At 53.2% G+C, this 18,477-nt stretch overlaps 3 protein-coding genes across 4 annotated transcripts; 1 reads left to right on the top strand and 2 right to left on the bottom strand.

The window, feature by feature from the left end:
* Positions 1-35: 35 nt before the first annotated feature.
* Positions 36-5,526, bottom strand: ALG3 (ALG3 alpha-1,3- mannosyltransferase). 2 transcript variants are annotated; one of them, XM_084801618.1, is made up of 9 exons: positions 5,275-5,526; positions 3,393-3,492; positions 3,144-3,291; positions 2,869-3,029; positions 2,320-2,440; positions 1,636-1,841; positions 1,064-1,139; positions 419-564; positions 36-279 (listed from the first exon to the last, which is right to left on the bottom strand). In XM_084801618.1, exons 1-9 carry the CDS (start codon positions 5,486-5,488, stop codon positions 117-119), a joined length of 1,335 nt encoding a protein of 444 aa, XP_084657744.1. In that variant the 5' UTR covers positions 5,489-5,526; the 3' UTR covers positions 36-116. The 2 variants fall into 2 exon arrangements, with proteins under 2 accessions (XP_084657744.1, XP_084657745.1); XM_084801619.1 differs by having other exon boundaries at positions 5,312-5,507.
* A 112-nt stretch (positions 5,527-5,638) lies between these two features.
* Positions 5,639-14,688, top strand: EEF1AKMT4 (EEF1A lysine methyltransferase 4). The gene is made up of 3 exons (XM_084801624.1): positions 5,639-6,483; positions 12,468-12,751; positions 13,493-14,688. Exons 1-3 carry the CDS (start codon positions 6,288-6,290, stop codon positions 13,778-13,780), a joined length of 768 nt encoding a protein of 255 aa, XP_084657750.1. The 5' UTR covers positions 5,639-6,287; the 3' UTR covers positions 13,781-14,688.
* Positions 14,275-16,478, bottom strand: CAMK2N2 (calcium/calmodulin dependent protein kinase II inhibitor 2). Its single transcript, XM_084801635.1, has 2 exons — positions 16,077-16,478; positions 14,275-15,293 (listed from the first exon to the last, which is right to left on the bottom strand). The coding sequence occupies exons 1-2, from the start codon at positions 16,243-16,245 to the stop codon at positions 15,223-15,225; spliced, it is 240 nt and encodes a 79-aa protein (XP_084657761.1). The 5' UTR covers positions 16,246-16,478; the 3' UTR covers positions 14,275-15,222.
* Between the last annotated feature and the right edge of the window lie 1,999 nt (positions 16,479-18,477).

The following is an 18,477-nucleotide window of genomic DNA, read 5'->3' as shown; positions in this document are numbered from 1 at the left end:
GAGCAACCACTCCCTTTACGTAGGCTGCACAAAGGTAGACTTGGCAAGGTTTATTCTAAGAACAGAGTCCACTCCACCTGTGATCCTGAGTGAGTCCTAGAAGGCAGGGGTGGGGTTCAGGACCTCTTCCTTCTAGACTTGACCTTCTTAGGGAGCGCCTGAGGGGACTGCCAGAGCTGCAGGAGGATGACAGCATGGCATACGTGCAGGGCAGCGGAGCTCAGAGACGTGGATGGGTATGTGTTCCAGGAGAGCTCGATGAGGCCCAGCACCAGCAGCCTGGGAAGGAAAAGGATTTCAGCCCTAGGCCCTAGGCCCACCCCTCCCCCACCCCCTTCTGGGCTCACAGTCTTGGGAGGAGGAGGAGGAGGCGTTCCCTAGCCCTTCCCCCACCCTCCCACGTAGTCCCAGCCAGTACCTGCGCAGATGTGTGAGCCAGCTCGCAGGCGTGGCCCACAGGAGGTAGGGCAGTGTGTGGAAATACCAGACATAAAACTGGTAGTGCAGGGAGCGGCTAAAACAGATGCCAATGAAGTTGGAGGTGAAGAGGGTGGAAACAATCTGTACTGTGACGGTTAAGGCTTTGGGCATGAACAGAAGGCGGGGGAGTTGGGGGGGTAAAGGTTCAAAAAGAGGGGCAGAAGTTCTGGAGTGAGAAAGCACCCTACGCTGGCTCTGCCTTTCCACATGCATGCCTCTAACATGCTTCTTAGCCTCTCTGGATCTGTTCCTCAGTTTAGTAGGGAGACAGGAATGTGTGGGGCCGTAAAGCCTTAGGAGTTTGGACTCCTCACTTAACAATGTTAATTTCTCCTTCATGTCCCTGACTCAGGTGGACTTTACATGTTAGGATGTATGGACTCTCAGGGCAATACCAAGAAGAGCACGCACCTATGATGCTGGCTGGCCCAGTATGCGGACTTCGGGATTGGCTGTGCTGAGGTGTGACATGCCCAGTGCAGCGTGCGCTGCAGAGGCCAGGCTATGAACGGCTCCAGCCACCCAGGGCCAGCAGACAGCTTGGAGAGCTCAGAACTTATCTTTCCATGATTTAAAGGATATGGTTTGGTGTGAGGGGCTGGGGTGGGACTTTCCTTTTGGAAGGGTCCTTCAGCAGCGACAGAATGCTTTCCCCTGTTCTGAAGAGAAGTCATTTGGACATTTATCAAGCCCTGAGTGTATGTCACATTCTACTTAACTTATTTTTTTCTTCTTTTGGTTTTTCAAGACAGGGTTTCTCTGTGTAGCCTTGACTATTCTGGACTCACTTTGTAGACCAGGCTAGCCTTGAACTCACATCAATCCCCCTGCCTCTGCCTGGGATTAAAGGCGTGCACCACCACACCTGGCTCTATTTTTTTTTTTTTTTTTTTTTGAGACAGGGTTTTTATGTAGTCATGGCTGTCCTGGAACTGTGTAGACCAGGCTAGCCTCAAACTCACAAAGATCCATCTGTCTTTGCCTCCCTAGTGCTGGAATTACATGCCTTGCCACCACTACCCTGTGCCAAATTCTAGATTAACCACCATGAACTTAACATCTCCCTCAAGTCGCTCCTAAGGCTGAAGCCCTTCACTCCATCCCCCTAGTCTTCTCATGACATTGACTCTTGTTTTTTTGCTTTTGTTTTTTTACCTGTGCCACCTACAGAGGGCAAACAGCAAGAGGAGGCCAAGATGGGCGGCCAACAGGGCCAGATGGAAGGCACGATGGAGGAAGATGGCTTCGGGGAGGAAGCGCCAGTTCACTGTCCATTGGAAAAGAAACTGTCGGCCAAGGTCAAAGGAGCGGGAGAGGTAGCCAATGGGGTTCTCCAGCAGGAAGGGTAGTCCCAGCACTGCCTGAGGATGGGCATGGAGCCAGCAGAGCGTTTAAGGCTCACCCCAGACTTCAGGGTGAGACCTAGGAGAGCACAATGGGAGGGGAGCCCCCGACGGTCCCTCATTCCACAAAAAGCAACAGGAAAGCCTCCCCGCTCCCAAACTCTGCCACAGGCTGACACCAAAGAAACATAGGAGAGGGTTGCCTGGCTGGCCTGGCATTTGCTCTGTAAGCCAGGCTGGCCTTGAACTCAGAGATCCACCTCCCTCTGTCTCCCAAATGCTAACGTTAAAGATGCGCCACCATGCCCAGCTGATTCACCAGGTCTCAGAGGCCTGCCAAGTTCAGTAACCATGGGACCTAAAGCACAGAGCCAGTGGCTGCCCAGGTCAGAACCAACCCCAGACTCTCGCCTGTTGGCTTTTGAGGAAGGCTTAAGGGATCTAAGGGGGCCTGAAAGTGGTCCTTTCTCGCTGCTAAGGGAGGGTGAAGAGGCACCTGAAGAGCAGCGCAGGTGGCCAGCTTGGGGAGGGCACCACGGAAGCCAAACTGAGTAAGCAGAAGGAAGAGCAACCCCGGGGCGAAGAGGAGCACGTTCATCTTCACAGACACGGCCAGGCTAAAACGGACAGAGGCCAGGCCAGGCCGAGGGTCAGCTCTAGCACTGTGTGTGTCCCACCAAAGACACACCCACCCACCTCCCCATAGATTTCTCTCCCGGGCCATTAAGCACCAGGACGTGGTCCCTACCCAGAACCGTTGGAGGGGCACAAGACGCCCTGGGAGGAAGGGCGTAACACCCAGTCCGTGTGCCAGATTAGCTGGCCACATGCTGAACAGCATATTTACAACGCTCGAGGGGCAGCTCCAACACACAGATGCCCTCTGGGGACAAAGCAGGAAGAAAGCGTGGGAAGGGGGGCTCTCCACAGATCCTCGACTTGTTCGGGGAGGCCCAGAGCGGCCCCTTATCTAACCACTCTTTATGCCCTCTTTGCAGAACCTGGGGAGATGTGCAAATGCCCACGGTGGCCGAGGGGCACTGACCTGAAACAGCAGCAGCCCCAGCCCCAGTGTTGGGCTAGGAAGAGGTTGATGCTGAGGAAAAGCAAGGCCATAGCCACTGGGTCGTTGAAGAGCCGCAGTACAAAGATGGAGTGGACACGGTAAGAGGCGCAACACATGAAGAAAAAGACGAAGGGGGGTACCTAAAGAGTGGGTACCACGGTCAGCTCCCCAAACCCGGAGCCACCCACCCCACCCCCCCCACACTCCCACCCATCTCAGGCCAGGGCCAGTTGGTTTCTGTAGCATGAACTCACCTTGGAGGTCTGGTGGTAGATCAAGAAAACAAGCACCAAGGTGACGAGGTAGAGGACAGCAAAGATGTTCTGGGCCGTGGGGATGTCGGTGCCCCGGCCAGTAGCGTAGTACAGCCCCATAAAGATGTACAGAAACCCAGCTGGGTAGCTGGGAGACGGAAGGAAGCACGAGCCTAGGTCAGGACCCCCAGCCTGGTACCCACCCACCCAGCCCTTCACAGTCTCTTCAAACTGCCTGTCCTCACTCACACAAGAGGTCCGGTGTCACCCCGCAGCTGTGTGTAGTCATATGTGCCCCCGATGAAACCCTCCACCTGCGCCATGTAGGCCTTCCAGTCAATCTCCGTGTCTGGAAGAAGATAAACAAGAACATGGTGGGGCCGGGCGTGGTGGCACACGCCTTTAATCCCAGCACTCGGGAGGCAGAGGCAGGCGGGTCGCTGTGAGTTCGAGGCCAGCCTGGTCTACAAAAGCGAGTCTAGGACAGCCAAGGCTACACAGAGAAACCCTGTCTCGAAAAACAAAAAAACAAAACAAAAACAAACAAACAAACAAAAGAACATGGTAACCTCCATGCCCTCAGACCACCAAAGCACAGGGTTCCGTCACTACGTCACTATCCCTTATCTAACTGCACACAGGGCATTGTCTGGATGAACCCAGATATGTCCGTGTGTGTGTGTGTGTGTGTGTGTGTGTGTGTGTGTGTGTGTGTGTGTGTGTACATGCACATGCGTACACGTGAAGACCAGGGATTGACATTTGGTGTCTTCTTCCATCACTCATATAATACAGTCCAGCTAGTCCATTTGCTTCAGGGATTCCCTTGGCCTGCTTCTCCAGTGCTGGAGCTACAGGTAGGCCAACACGCCTGCCTCGCCTTCATGTAGACTGCCAGGGATCTGAACTCTGGTCCTCACACTTACATGTAAACATCATCTGCTAAGCATCTATTTAGGCCCATTAATCCAGGTGTCTCAAACTCAATGTCTAGAATTGAATTTATGATATCTCTTCCTACTCCAAATTTGCTTTCTTTCCTGGGTTCTTCAAGTAATCCGACTCATCTGGGTATCTTGTCATACATTTCTCTCCTTTTAAGATCTTAAATGGAAACAGCCTACTCTCTGTCTTGTGTGTGTGCATATGCATAAATGTGGGTGCACAGATAGGTGGCTGTGTATGCATGTATATATGCATGCACGTGGAGGCTAAAGGTTAATGGTGAGTTACCTTTTATGAATGTGCCTCATTCTCATTTTAAAATCAGAGTCTTAATTAACAGTCATAATGGTGTCTGCCTCAATACTCAGAAGCCAGAGCAGGCAGATCCCTGTGAGTTTGAGGCCACCCTGGTCTACACAGCAAATTCTAGGCCAATTAGGTGTACATAGTAAGACCCCTGTTTTGTTTTGTTTTTTCAAGACAGGGTTTCTCTGTGTAGTCTTGGCTGTCCTAGACTCTATTTGTAGACCAGGCTGGCCTCGAACTCACAGCAATCCACCTGACTCGGCCTCTCCAGTGCTGGGATTAAAGGTGTGCGCCACCACGCCTGGCTTTTTTTTTTTTTTTTCCCAGACAGGTTTCTCTGTGTAGCCCTGGCTGTCCTGGACTCATTTTTTAGATCAGGCTGGACTCGAACTCACAGCGATCCACCTGCCTTTGCCTCCTAGAGTGCTGGGATTACAGACACCCAGGCTGAGATCCTGTTTTTGATCCTGGAAAAAAGACACCAGTACCTAATGGACTCAAATGGTCACAAAATGCCATTCTTCAAAAGGACTTTAAAGACCTAAGTATTAAATGCATGAAAAAAACAGATCTAAGAGGGGAAGTGACTATCTAAGGGTACAAAGAGCAGCAACAGCGCATTAATTTTGGCCAGAACTTACTTCCTAACTGCTTACACTTTCTTAACAGGCTGGACGTTAAATGCAGAGGGCTGGCAAACTCTAGGGTCACCTCCCTCCCTTATGGGAGACAGATTATGATCACTTTTCTGGAAAGTGGGCTCGGGGCTCGCGTAAAGAATAAGGGTTTGAATGACGAATGAATGCTCTGTAATCTAATTTGCGTCAGAGGTTCGGGTCTTCCTCCCTCCCTCCGGTTTTCTCCCGTTCAGTGAACTCACATGCCACCCTGTGAATGACCCAGAAGGTGATGCCCACCTCTGCTAGGCAGAGGCAGGAGGCCACCAGCAGTGTGTAGCGTGGCTCCTGCAGCAGCTGGTGGAGTTCTTGCCAGGCCCGCTGTAGCCATTGTTTCCAGAGTCCCGCCGGCTGGTCTACAGAATCCGGCTGGGGCACAGAACCCGGCTGGCCGCGTTTCCGCAGCCTAGCAGCCATCTTGACGGTGCGCCACTCTTGTGGTTCCCACCACCCGGGAAACCCAACCCTATGACACTAGGTTCCGCTGGCCGCCCTCTCAAACTCAATGCTGATCGAGTAACCAGAGTCCTTGTTTATTCCATAGCAACGTATTTCTTCTAATTGGGGTTAGGACGCCGGAGTTTCTAGGAAAAGACGACTCATTGGATATTTAGTGCTTATTATATGCAATGGTGAGAGATATTTCTAATATGTATATGTGGACTGAGTACGGATAAGCTAGCTGGCACTTCGAACACATCGCCTTTGGAGGACTACACGCTATTGTAATATAAAACACACATACACTTCCCGTTGTATGTCCCATCCAGAGCACATAAACGCTAATATACCAGAACGTTTGCTCAGAAAAACAACAGTTCTGGCCTGCGTTCTCCAAGCCCAGCTTTCCACTGTGATCAGCCTTCCTTCCGGTCCTCCAAAAATATCTTGGGAAGAAGGGAACCTTTAATTAGGCTTCTTCATGGAAAGGATTGTTGAAACTGAACAGGAGAGGTCGAAGTGACGAGCCCGGGTGAGAGTCTTGACACGAGTTAACGTGGTCGAGTTGAGGTAGGGAGTACATTAAGACGCCAAGCAACTCCGCTTTCCAGCCGGACGACTTTCAAAAAAGAGCTTAGAAGATGACGGAAGTTCCACGTGGTCGTGTAGAGTAACCGCAGGGGAGGGCGGAGACGCAGGCCCCGCCTCCCGTCTCTTACCCTTGGTGATTGGGCTCCCAAGCCCCGCCCTGGCTGGCTGCGGCGCAGCCCCAAGCATGGCCTCTTCCCGGACTCCTGGGTCCCCTCCCGAGTTACCCGAGCGGAACTTCCACTACTGCCAAGTCCAATACTGGGACCGGCGCTATAAAGATGCGGCCGACTCTGGACCCTACGAGTGGTTTGGGGACTTCTCTTCCTTCCGTGCCCTCCTAGAGCCGGAGCTGTGTCCGGGGGACCGTATCCTCGTGCTAGGTGGGTAGTGTCCCAGCCACCGGTTGCTTGCCGGACCCCATCCCTTCCCTTCTGCTTTCTCCTGTACGAGGACGCCCTAGTTCAGAGCCAAGACCTTCAGAATCCACCTGTATGTAGTCAGGGCAAACAGAAATACGAGATCGTCCCCACTCTGGAAAAAAAGATAGTGCTTCGGTGTCCCATCGAGTACACTGGAGGCAGCCTAGGACACCAGAGCTCATCTCTGTGGACCCAGCATAAATTGGCTGTGTAACCCCGGGTCAAGTCGTGAATCCATTGTGTGCTTCGGTTTCCATTTCTAGGAGTAGGATTGAGACAGTTTCTGGAGTAAGTCGTGTGCACCTCGAGCATAACACCTAGTTTTCGTTTCGCACCAGTGGGCACCTGGAGCCATTGTCAGCTAGAGGAAGTTACCGCTGCTCCGAGCCCCAGCTGAAACTCGGTCCTAATCACTAATAGGGTAGAATAACGCCCTCTGAGTCTGATGGGGAATTGCAGCTAAGGTAGGTGAAAGAGGATGCTAGGACGGAAAGGATCTCTGAGCGGTCCAGCTGTGCCAGCTGGTGTTTCCCTCCCAGTGTAAGTCGCTGGAAACTCAGACGTTTGAACAAGTAGAGTTGCCTTCCAAATACGGGTTTTGGGGTTTTGTTTGTTTGGCTTGGTTTTTGTTTTTTTGGTTTTTTTTTTTTCGAGACAGGGTTTCTCTGTGTAGCCTTGGCTGTCCTGGAACTCACTCTGTAGACCAGGCTGGCCTCAAACTCAGAGATCCACCTACCTCTGTCTCTCAAGTGCTGGGATTAAAGGCATGCGCCACCACCGCCGGGCCCAAATATAGTTTTTAAGCATTTTATTCAGTATACATGTATGCAATTTGTTTTGCTTTGTTTGAGACACAGTCTCATGAAGGCAATTTGTTTTGGTTTGTTTGAGACACTGTAATCCTGGCTGGCCTGGAAGTCACTTTGTGGAACAGGCTGGTTTGGAACTCACAGAGGTCCACTTCCTTCTGTCTCTAAAGCCTGTATACATATATAGTGGAATACTCCATAGAGATCAAAAGGATATCTCTTACACATACATACAGTATATATGTAAGAGATAAATGGTATAATGTGTGTGTCTGCACTGCTCAGTTTGGGAAGTAGAAAACGACCAAGACTAGAAAATCTAACTTACTGCCTAAGAGTTTGGACTCTGGGAGCAGGTAGTTATGGAAGAAACTTGTCTTAGCTGGAATTGTAATCTTGCACAAAATCTTTGCATTTCTGTGCTTCCATTTCCAAGCCTTAAGAACATAAAAACCTAGCTGGGTGTGGTAGTTCGCACCTTGAATCCCAGCACTGGGAGGCAAGAGGCCAGTCTGGTCCATGCAGCAAGTTCCAGTACAGCTAGGGTGCTACATAGACCCTGTTTTGACAAAACAAGACAAACAAGAAAAAGAAAACTAGCTGGGTGTGGTGATGCAGGCCTGTAATCCCAGTATGCAGGAGGCAGAGGCAGGCAAATCTCTGTGAGTTCGAGGCCGGCCTGGTCTACAAAGTGAGTCCAGGACAGCCAAGGCTACACAGAGAGACCCTGTCTTGAAAAACCAAGCTACACAAAACCGGAAAAACTTACATATCTGAATTTTTTTCGGGGGTGGGGTGGGGTGTGTGTGTCGGGATAAGCAGTTAGAACTCTGTAATGACTTCCTAGTGAATTCCTACTCTAGCCCAAGCCGGGGCGTCACCACCAGACTTGAGTGGGGCTTCTTAGAGACTGAAAGGCTGTTGAGCAGTGTTCAAAAGCTGTGGCTGGTCAGGCATGGTGGCGCACGCCTTTAATCCCAGCACTCAGGAAGCAGAGGCAGGTGGATCACTGTGAGTTCGAGGCCAGCCTGGTCTACAGAGTGAGTCCAGGACACCCAAGACTACACAGAGAAACCCTGTCTCAGAAACAAACAAACAAACAAACAAACAACAGCAAAAAGCTGTGGCTGGGGGTGAGATGAGGGTCAGCCTAAACTCTGGCTCCATCTCTGTGTGTCCTTGGAAAGTCCCTTGTCTATTTTTCCTTGATTTCCTCATCTAAAAACTGAGGATAATAAAATACTATTTTTGCATGAATCAATATTGAAAATAAGCTGAGATAGTTGTTTTGTTTTGTTTTGTTTTTCATTTTGTTGTTTGTTTTTTGTTTTGAGACAGGGTCTCTCTCTCTCTCTCTCTCTCTCTCTCTCTCTCTCTCTCTCTGTGTGTGCGTGTATGTGTGTATACCCAGTTCTTTTTTTTTTTTTTAAGATTTTTATTTATTATGTATACAGTACTCTGTCTACATGCCAGAAGAGAGCATCAGATCACATTATAGATGGTTGCTGGGAATTGAACTCAGGACCTCTAGAAGAACATTCAGTGCTCTTAACCTCTGAGCCATCTCTCCAGCCCTAGCTTCCTCTGTTTTAACCCTGGCTGTCTTGGAACTCACTCTGTATGTAGACTGGGCTGGCCTTGAACTCACTGTGATCTACCTGTCTCTGCCTCCTGAGTGCTGGGATTAAAGATGTGAACCATCACACCACACCGGCTCTGAGATAATGCTTATGAGCTACTTAGCATAACACTGAGTATCCAGTGACTATTAACTGGAATAATTTGGGGGGAGGGCTAGGGTTGTAGCCCGGTTTGACGAGGGCTTGCCTAGCATTCAGGAAGCTCTGGGTTCAATTCCTAGCACCACATAAATTGGAAATGGTGGTACACACTGAAATCCCAGCGCTCCAGAGGTGGAAGTGCCAGGTTTCCAATCTGGGACAAATGGCTATTTATCATATCAAAGTGGATCCCACCAAAAGCCCTGGTCTCCCTGGAATCCCTAGGCTTCTACCTGTTAGAGAGCCCTCCCAGCTGGAATTCACCACTGCTCTCCTACTCTAAACTTCGTCAGCCCAGGGGCTGGTCTGGTCTGTCCTTCCTTCAGCTGCCTTCCATACGTAATGCAACCATTTTGGTTACTTGGCTTTTTTTATCTACTCTCATCTGGGCCTCCCAGCTGCAGCTCCTGGTTCCCCTCTCTTATCCCTTCCCCGCCCTGCTCTCCTCACATGGCTCAGGGGCTTGTCCACTCCGGATTCTCTCAGCTGTCCCTGCCTCTCTGGCTATGTGCTCCCACTTATCTATAATAAACCTTGCTGGGAGGAAGGGTAGGAACTGGAAGGTAAGCGCGAGGGGATAACAATTGGGATGTAATGTGAATAAATTATAATAAATACATAAATTTAAAAAAATAAAAATAAACCTTCTCTTCCATACCTAGGAGCAGTCATGTCCTTCCCTTTTAATTTCTCCTCCTCCTCCTCTTTCTTCTTCTATTTTTATTTATTTATTTTTGTTATTTGAGACAGGGTTCCTCTGTGTAGCCCTGACTGATGTGAAACTCTCTCTGTAGACCAGGCTGGCCTCGAACTCAGAGATCCGCCTGCCTCTGCCTCCCAAGTGCTGGGATTACAGGCATGCACCATCACACCGGCTGGAAGTTCATTCTCAGCTATTTAGCCATCCTATCTAAAAAGAAAGTACTTACATTCTGTAGTCTTTGTTTTTTTGAGGTAGGATTTCACTATATAGCCGAGGCTGGCCCGGAACACAGAGATCTATCTGCCTCTGCCCGCCCCCCACCCCCACTGCTGGGATTAAAGGCACCTGCCACCAAACCCAGCTTGTTTTAATTTGTTGTTGTTGTTGTTGTTTCCACCACCAAACCCAGCTTGGTTTTGATTTGTTGTTGTTGTTTTGTGTTTTGAGACAGAGTTTCTCTGTGTAGCCTTGGGTTGGCTGTCCTGGACTCCCTTTGTAGACCAGGCTGGCCTCAAACTCACAGCGATCTGCCTACCTCTGCCTCCCTGGGATTAAAGGCATGTGCCACCACTCCCAGCTTGTTTTTGATTTTTGAGTCATGGTGTTATATAACATAGGCTGGCCTGGAACTTAATATGTAGATGACATTGACCCTAAATTCCTATTCTTATCTGTATCTGTGATATAGATAAATAAGGATTCGAAGCAGTCTGGATCTCAAGAAGAGAGATCCTGTATGGGACCTGCCAGGAGCTGCCACCTCGCCCCATTCCTAGGCCAGAACTGGTCGCAGGAAGACCTGCAAGAGAGCACTGCGTCCTTTGGGCTGTATTGGTGTGAGAGTGTCAGATCTTGGAGTTACAGACAGTTGTGAGCTGCCATGTGGGTGCTGGGAATTGAACCCGGGTCCTTTGGAAGAGCAGGCAATGCCCTTAACCACTGAGCCATCTCTCCAGCCCTGAATATTCACTCTTATCATCTCTACCACCATCACCCTCCTTCACCCTGCCCTCTTAGAGACTGCATTCTTTTTGTCTTGGTTTGTGTTTCAGACAGGGTCTTACTTCCGTCCAGGCTGACCTCCAACTCAGTGTGTCTCTGCCTCTGTCCCTGCCCCTGCCTCCAAGTACTGGGCTTAAAGGTGTGCACCCCCACACCTAGCTTAAAGACTGCACTGTAGACACTTTACCCCAGACCCACCTTAGGTAGAGTCAGTTGCACACGTGGATGCTAGTCTGCCTCTCATTACATTATATCGTAGTTGTGAATCTGTATTTTGGTCTTCCCAGCACAGCACAAACTCCTTGACAGCAAGCACTTAAACAAACACAGAACCAAAGCTGGGCAGTGGTGGTGTACGCCTTCAATCCCAGCACTCTGAAGACGTGAAGACAGATCTGTATTTCAAGACCAGCCTGCTCTAGAGAGTGGATCCCAGGACAGCCAGGTCCACGGAGAGACCCTGTCTAAAAAAGCCAAAAACCTAGGGTCTCTTTTAGCCTAGGCTGGCTTTGAGTTTGCTCCTGACCTTTCCTAGGATTACAGGCCAGCACTACCACACACTACTACATCCGGTTTCTATGGTGTCGAGGAGCCAACCTAGGGCTACTGTGCATGCCAGGGTGCACTCTGTCCACACAGCTACTCCTCCAGAGCAGGTACTCTTGAATTGTTTTGTTTTTCGAGACAGGGTCTCTCTGTGTAACCTTGGCTGTCCTAGACTCACTTTGTAGACCAGGCTGGCCTCGAACTCACAGAGATCTGCCTGTCTTCTGCCTCCCGAGTGCTGAGATTGCAGGCGCATGCCATCACAGCCAGCTAGAGCAGGCACTCTTTATCAGCAGAGACTAAAGCAGGGTGTCCAATGCATACATTTAGTGCTGCAGATTAGCCTGGCTGTATGTCCGCATTTGGTCTTCCCTTAGTTTTTTAAAATTAATTTTTTTTCTCTGTGTAGCCTTGGCTATCCCGGACACAATTTGTAGACCAGGCTGGCCTTGGAACTCACATAGATCTGCCTGCCTCTGCCTTTCTAGTGCTGGGATTACAGGTGTTCCCAGCACCCTTACTTTATTAATTCTGCCTTGGCCATTACAGTAAGATTATAACCCCTAACATGACATCCACCAGAGGTTGGTATCTTCTAAGATCCTCTGAAAGGTCAGGGGTACCTTCAGGGTAATAGTATGGTCCTAATGATGCCAATATTCTATACATTTGAGTTTGAGGAAACTGAAGCCCCAAGAACCAAATACTTTTCCTTTGTAACCGGGAGAGTAAAATCGAAATCTTTGAACTCTTGAGTTCCAAACTCCTCCAGCAACTCCGCAGATGTTTTCAGCTCTTAAATTTAGTGCACTGCATCTGTGTGTAGGCTAGCTACCGACTGTGCTTGTCACTCTCTTAAATGGAAAATCCAAGTTCTCACTGCTATAGCAACTTACCCTAGTCCACATAGCTGAGAAGGACAGAGACAGTCTGTGCCCATGTCTGTGTGACTCCAGAATTCTACACTCTCCTACACCCTATTGCTTGAAGAGCTTGGTGCGCGGTCGCGGAAATGAATGGAGAGGAGACAGGGCAAACAGTGGGTACGTCGTTGTCGTAAAGCTCACCGAGCTCTTTTGCTGCCCCGCCCCCACCCCACTGCAGGTTGCGGGAACAGTGCCTTGAGCTACGAGCTATTCCTCGGAGGCTTCCCTAGCGTGTGCAGTGTGGACTACTCGCCGGTCGTCGTGGCAGCCATGCAAGCTCGCTACGCCGATGTGCCCAGTCTGCGCTGGGAGACCATGGATGTGCGAGCGCTGGACTTCCCTAGCGCTTCTTTTGATGTTGTCCTCGAGAAGGGCACGCTGGATGCCCTGCTGGCCGGGGAGCCCGATCCCTGGAATGTATCTTCCGAAGGCATCCACACTGTGGACCAGGTGCTGTGTGAGGTAGGAAGCAGCAAGACAGCAGAGCAAGACGCAGGGGGAGGGGGCTGAACCTTCAGGAGATTGGAAGAACTCGAAGATCAGAAAGTGAGATTTGGAGCAGGTCAGAGGTATGGTTTTTCAAGCCGCGCAGTGGTGGCGCACACCTTTAATCCCAGTATTTGGGAGGCAGAGGCAGGAGGATCGCTGTGAGTTTGAGGCCAGCCTGGTCTACAAAGCGAGTCCAGGACAGCCAAGGCTAAAACAGAGAAACCCTGTCTCAAAAACAAAACAAACAAACAAACAAACAAAAAAGTATGGTTTTCTGGAGGACAGAGCCTGAAGTGACCAAGGCTCACAAAGGCCAATCATTGGTTGGATGCTAGCTTGACATAGCTTGCCAGGTTCCAGACAGGTGACACAGCACATTGCTGTGAGTTTGAGGCCAGCCTGGTCTCAGCCAAGGCTATACAGAGAAACCCTGTCTCGAAACCCGCCCTCGTCCCCCCAAAAAATAACACCAGAAGAGTGGCTGATAGCAAAGCCATACCTCCTGCATGGTCCTGTTCTGTCCTGTCTGGAACTGAACCTTATATAGCACAGCCAAAGGCGGAGGGTGTGGCTTAGTCGGCCACAGAAAGCCAGAACTACTGGGGACAGAGTAGAACCTAAGGTTTGCTTCGGAGATCATTATGGGCTGTACTGACCTTTGAGCGCGCACCTGGAGACGATTCCACACTGACGGCTTCTCTGTCTGCCTTGCAGGTGAGCAGGGTGCTGGTTCCTGGAGGCCGGTTCATCTCAATGACCTCTGCGGGTCCCCACTTTAGGACCAGACACTATGCTCAGTCCCACTATGGCTGGTCACTGAGGCATACAACCTATGGCAGTGGCTTTCACTTCCACTTTTACATCATGCATAAGGGCAGAGAGCTCAGTGCCACCCAGCTGGCCCTGGGGGCCAAGATCCTCTCGCCCCCCAGCCCTCCTGCCTCCCCCTGCTTCCTCCAAGACTCGGATGACGAGGACTTCCTCAGTGCCATCCAGCTGTGAGACAGGAAGCAAGGCCTCCCAGCCCTCCCTGCCTTTGTGCATTAGGCTCCGGGGGAGTCGGAATTCCGAGTTTGGTGCTGGGGATTGGTGGCTGGGTGCTCGAACCCCATCACTGTGGGACCAAGCCCATGGGAACCATCTAGGTCCCAGATCCCGGGGTTCCGGCTTCTAGGACCTTCATCTCTACGGGGCTGTCCCACCTCCTCCTCCACCACCGGACTGAAGGACACGGGGAGAGTGCAGCACAGCTCCTCTGCCTTGGCTATGCTCATCCAACCTGGACTTATCCGTAAGAGGCTGAAGACTTAGCGTTTAGATTGCTTTATGCCTCTGATCCCAGCTCCAGCCCCAACACCAGCCTCCCGCCCTGCTTAGGCAACCCATGTCCTTAAGGCGACCGTATAGTTACGACGTTCCCACACCAGGATGCCCTGCTAGTGATCGACACTTGTCCCCTAGCAGACTGGAGCAGCAGACACACTCACACCCTCACACACGCGGAGGTCTGTGTTTATTCACACACTCCTGTTACATTGAGGATGGAGAAACGTTTTTACAAAGGACAACCCTGGGTTGAGAACATGTTCAGGGCCACAGGTGTCATCCAAAGGTACTGAGCAGTCACCATCTGGGTTCCCAGGGGTAGCATGAAGGGGTCCAAGGTAAAATCAGATCTGGGCCCTTAAAAGGTGATACCTTGAGAGGGAGGAGTCTCCCAAGGAGCCTCCTGGGGTCAGGTTTGGGCAGACTGGCCATGTGGTTAGTTACCATGTTGGGGGCTTGTCCCATCCCAGTCTCAACACCTGTCCTATCTGCCAGGCGCAGAAGAGCATGGCGGAGGCTGTGGGGGGAAGGGCACAAACCATGAGGGGAGCCAGTAAACAAAGAATCGGATATAAAAATACAAATGTGCTGAGGAGTCCCTTAGAAAGAGGCTGGGGTCACGCCAGACACGGGTACAGTTGAGGAAAGGCCCGGAGGGCTAGATGGAAGTGGGAAGGAAGCTCATGCAAATATGCAGCCAAACCTCCCTGGCCGCGCAGTCCGACGCGCCGCAGCTGCCCGGGCTGCAGACCAGATTGATCGGAGGGGCGGGGCAGGGGAGCCGTGCGGGAGGGGGCGGGCTGGGGGCCGTGGGTCTCTGTGTCGGTTCCGGTGTGCGGGGTGGAGCTGCGGCCCGAGGTTCTAAAGTGCATGAGTGCGTCGGCGGGCTCCGGGCTGGACCGCACCACCACTACCGCCGCCGCCGTGGTGCTGAAGCGGACAGCTCCGGGGCGCCGGGCAGCGGCGGTAGCAACACTGACCCCGCGGCGGCGTGGCCCTGCAGCCCCCGCCCGCAGGCACCTCGGCCCGGGCGGGGGTGCGCCGGCAGCCGCATCGCCGGCCCGTGCTCCTGGCCGCTGCGGGGCTGGGCCCGGAGCCCGCCGCCAGAGCCGGCGCGTCTACACTCCGGACGGAGGCTTCTCCCCCATCCCCTTCAGCACGTCGTCTATCCGGTCATCCTCGATCACCACTGCGCAGGGAGGAAAGCGCATCAGCCGCGCGGTCTCGGGGGGCGGCGGCGCGAGTGGGGCCCGTGTCCTCACGCCCCGCGCATTTCTACTCTACTGCCTATGTTCCCGCGACACCACTCGAAAGCCCATGTCCTCCCAACCCGAACTCTCCTGCGGACCCTACCCACTACCAAACCTGGGACCCAAACCTCCCTATGTGGGAACACCCCTCTTGCAGAGACTCCCAGTGCGAACCCTCCTGTCACCTGAGCCTGCCTCCATCTAAACTGACCAGAAATCTCTCCCTTCGACACAGCCCCCTCCTCAAACTGGGCTCAAATGAAACTGCCACCCGGTATAACCCTGTCCTTCACCTGAATCCCTGTTCTGATACTGCTACCCGGAGTCCCTTCCCCATACAAACAAACAAGACAACCGAATGCCTGGCTTCCCTGCCCTCCAGTGACATCCACCTACTCGTCTTAGCCCAATGAATTGGCCCACCATCCTGCGTTCCCAGTGCCAAGCAGACCCAAATACCCTAAGAGGCCCCTCCCCCTAGACCAAAAGCCAGGGCTCTTTTTCCAGAAGTGGCGAGCTTCGAATCCGGGACACCGTATTCCCGGGAGAGGGAAAGAATGGGACAAGTCCACAGCAGGGACCCTCCCCACCCCGGGCGGGCGCGCAGCTGGCTGCGCTGGTCTGCGGCAAGAGCAGCTGCCACTTGACGGGGAACGGCAGCCTGGGGACACCAAGCGAAGGGTTTCTGGGTCAGGCGGCGACTCCGGGCCCGGGCCGCGTACCTCTCTTGGCTCGGCCGATCTGGCCCAGCTTGGGGGGCCGCTTGGCCTGGTTGCCGGCGAAGAAGGAGTTGGTGTCCTGAAGGCGGCAGCTGAAAGAGAGGTCGGAACCCTCGGGGTCTGCGCCGAAGCGGCCCATCTTGTCCTCGCCGTAGGGTAGGATCTCGGACATGGCGGGCACCGGGAGGGCTAGGGACTGCGGCGGGGGCACGGGCAGAGGCTAGCTGCCGGACCGGCCCTAGCTCAGCAGGGGAGCCGGCGGAAGGATGAAGTCATACAGCATCCGGGACTGCGGAGCCGAGCGGGGCCTCCTCCCCCGCGCCTCCGCCTCCCGGGCCGCTGGGCAGGCGGCGGCGGCAGCGGCGGGGACCGGGCGGGGGCGGGGCGGGGGCGGCGGCGGCGGCGAGAGCGGAATGACGATGAGCGCCCGACTGCGGCAGAGAACGGCGGGCGGGGCGCGGTGGAGGCGGGGCGGGCACCGGCCAGCGGAAAGAGGCGGGGCCCAGCGGTCCGAGCAAGCCCGGTGATCCCTGGAGTGGAGCGAGCAACCGTAGGAGGTTCCCGCGATGTGGCCGGGAATGGCCGCCACGTGGGCCTGGGGGAACCGCAGTGGCCGGTGCAGGCGACAGACAGGCGAGAGCGGTTAGCCAAGTGCCTAGGAGGATAGGCAGGGGCTAGTGGGAGAGCGCTTGGGAACTGAGCGCCAAAAGCTGGGGGCGCGGCAGGGCCGCAGAAGTCGGCGGCTAGACTGGCAGTGGACCCCGCCTCTGAAAAGCGGCTGGGAAAGGGCCGATTACGCGTGCAGAGAGGGGAAGGTACCAGCCGACTGGAGCGCGGGAAGAGCTTGGACCTGGGGGGAGGGGGAGTGCCACCGTGCTTGGCGCGGTCCTGTATCCTAGAGGCTCGGAAGTCTTCAGCAGTCGGTCAATTTGTATTCGACTGTCTGTGCACCTGTCAGGTTACCTCTGTGCGTCTGATCTCTGTCTCTGTGTGTCGGGTTTGGACTTTCTGTATCTGCCTCCATACCTGGCCCCCGTATGAGTACCATTGGGTCTGTCCTCCCAGACTACGTAGCGACCCTTCAGGGGAAAAGATCTTAACACCGCAACCGCAGCGAGCACCAGAATAGAGTCCCCACAAACCCTGGGCTCGCTGTTGGCGCCAAAATCCAGACTCAAAGCGCCAGTCGCTCCACGAGGTTCCCTTAGCCCAGGAGGCTCGCTCTAGCTGGCAGTGTGGGAGAAATGAATGGCAGCATCGCGGCGGGCGCCCTGGTTGAGGATGACGCAGGGAAGCCCGGAGTGCCAGAGCACGAGGCGCGCGCTAGTAAGCGGCGTCGGGAGGGACAGGGTGTCCCCCGCCCTTGTTGCTGGGGCCCGGGGCAGAGTTCTCCCACCGCCCCTCACTCCCATGGACCAGAACAAACACACCCCCCTTCACCTCTTACGGTCCCCCCGCCCCCAACCCCGCCTCTGCCTTGCAGTCAGCTTTGCAGCGTCACCAGCTCTCTGGCGCGAGAGGGCTCTGGCGCAATCATTGGCCTTGGGAGGGAGGGTGTGTCTCACATTCACTCATGGTGACGAGCTGGTAAAGAAAATAATGACGCTGTTGCTTCTGTCCACCTCCCCTCCCCGCATCCTCCCCCCAGCAAAACACCTTCCCTTTAGTCCCGCCAAATCACGCTCTAGTGAGATTGCTGGGTTCTGATTTTCTGTCCTTAAATGCCACTTCCTCAGGTGTTAAACGCAAAGGTCTCTGCTGTCAGGACACCAAATGGGGCCTATGGCATTGGGAGGAGGTGCTGGGCACTACCTTGGCGTTACCTCGCTTGCAGCCCGGCTAGAGGTTCCCTCTAACACTCCTGTACTGTGTCTAGCGGCTGGCAGGAGGGGCCACCAATTGGGCCTTGGAGTGGACATGGAAGGACCCTGACATTTGGAAGGAAGAAAGGGGTAACTCTGGGTGACCAGAGAGTCCAGAACATCTCCTTCCCCTTGGAAATTGCACAGCAATGACTTTCAATCCAGAATCTGCCATTTTCTAAATGACCTTGAACCGAAGGCCCAATAATCACTTTATATTTTAAAAATTATTTCTGTTGGTCCTGGTAGAGGTGGCCTTTCCTCCCAGTGCTCAGTCAGGCTGATCTCTGTGAATCCAAAGCCAGCTGAGCCTGCATAGTGAGCTCTGAGCTAGCCAGGACTACATAGTAAGACCCTGTCCGAAACCAAAAACTATATTTCTGCTTGTATAGCTTTAGAAAAATAAAACCACCCAAAACCTGGGCTGTATATCTTTCATCTTCCCCAATGAGAATTTGTCAACTGGGTGTGGTGGTGCACGCACTCAGGAGGGAGAGGCAGTCAGAGCTCTGTGAGTTCGAGGCCAGCCTGGGTCTACAGAG

This window comes from Acomys minous, assembly GCF_964271855.1.
Source record: "Acomys minous genome assembly, chromosome: 11".
Lineage (NCBI taxonomy): Eukaryota > Metazoa > Chordata > Mammalia > Rodentia > Muridae > Acomys > Acomys minous.
Note: the sequence above shows the minus strand (reverse complement) of the source record. Positions and strands in the feature narration are given on the sequence as shown.

Coding starts and splice junctions, on each gene's coding strand:
- CAMK2N2 (XM_084801635.1), bottom strand. CDS start 16,245: ATGTCCGAGATCCTACCCTACGGCGAGGACAAGATGGGCCGCTTCGGC. Junction 15,294..16,076: donor GATCGGCCGAGCCAAGAGAG/GTACGCGGCCCG, acceptor CTCCCTGCGCAG/TGGTGATCGAGGATGACCGG.
- EEF1AKMT4 (XM_084801624.1), top strand. CDS start 6,288: ATGGCCTCTTCCCGGACTCCTGGGTCCCCTCCCGAGTTACCCGAGCGG. Junction 6,484..12,467: donor GGACCGTATCCTCGTGCTAG/GTGGGTAGTGTC, acceptor ACCCCACTGCAG/GTTGCGGGAACAGTGCCTTG. Junction 12,752..13,492: donor TGGACCAGGTGCTGTGTGAG/GTAGGAAGCAGC, acceptor TCTGCCTTGCAG/GTGAGCAGGGTGCTGGTTCC.
- ALG3 (XM_084801618.1), bottom strand. CDS start 5,488: ATGGCTGCTAGGCTGCGGAAACGCGGCCAGCCGGGTTCTGTGCCCCAG. Junction 3,030..3,143: donor TCTACCACCAGACCTCCAAG/GTGAGTTCATGC, acceptor CCCACTCTTTAG/GTACCCCCCTTCGTCTTTTT. Junction 2,441..2,868: donor TGGGGCTGCTGCTGTTTCAG/GTCAGTGCCCCT, acceptor TGTCCGTTTTAG/CCTGGCCGTGTCTGTGAAGA.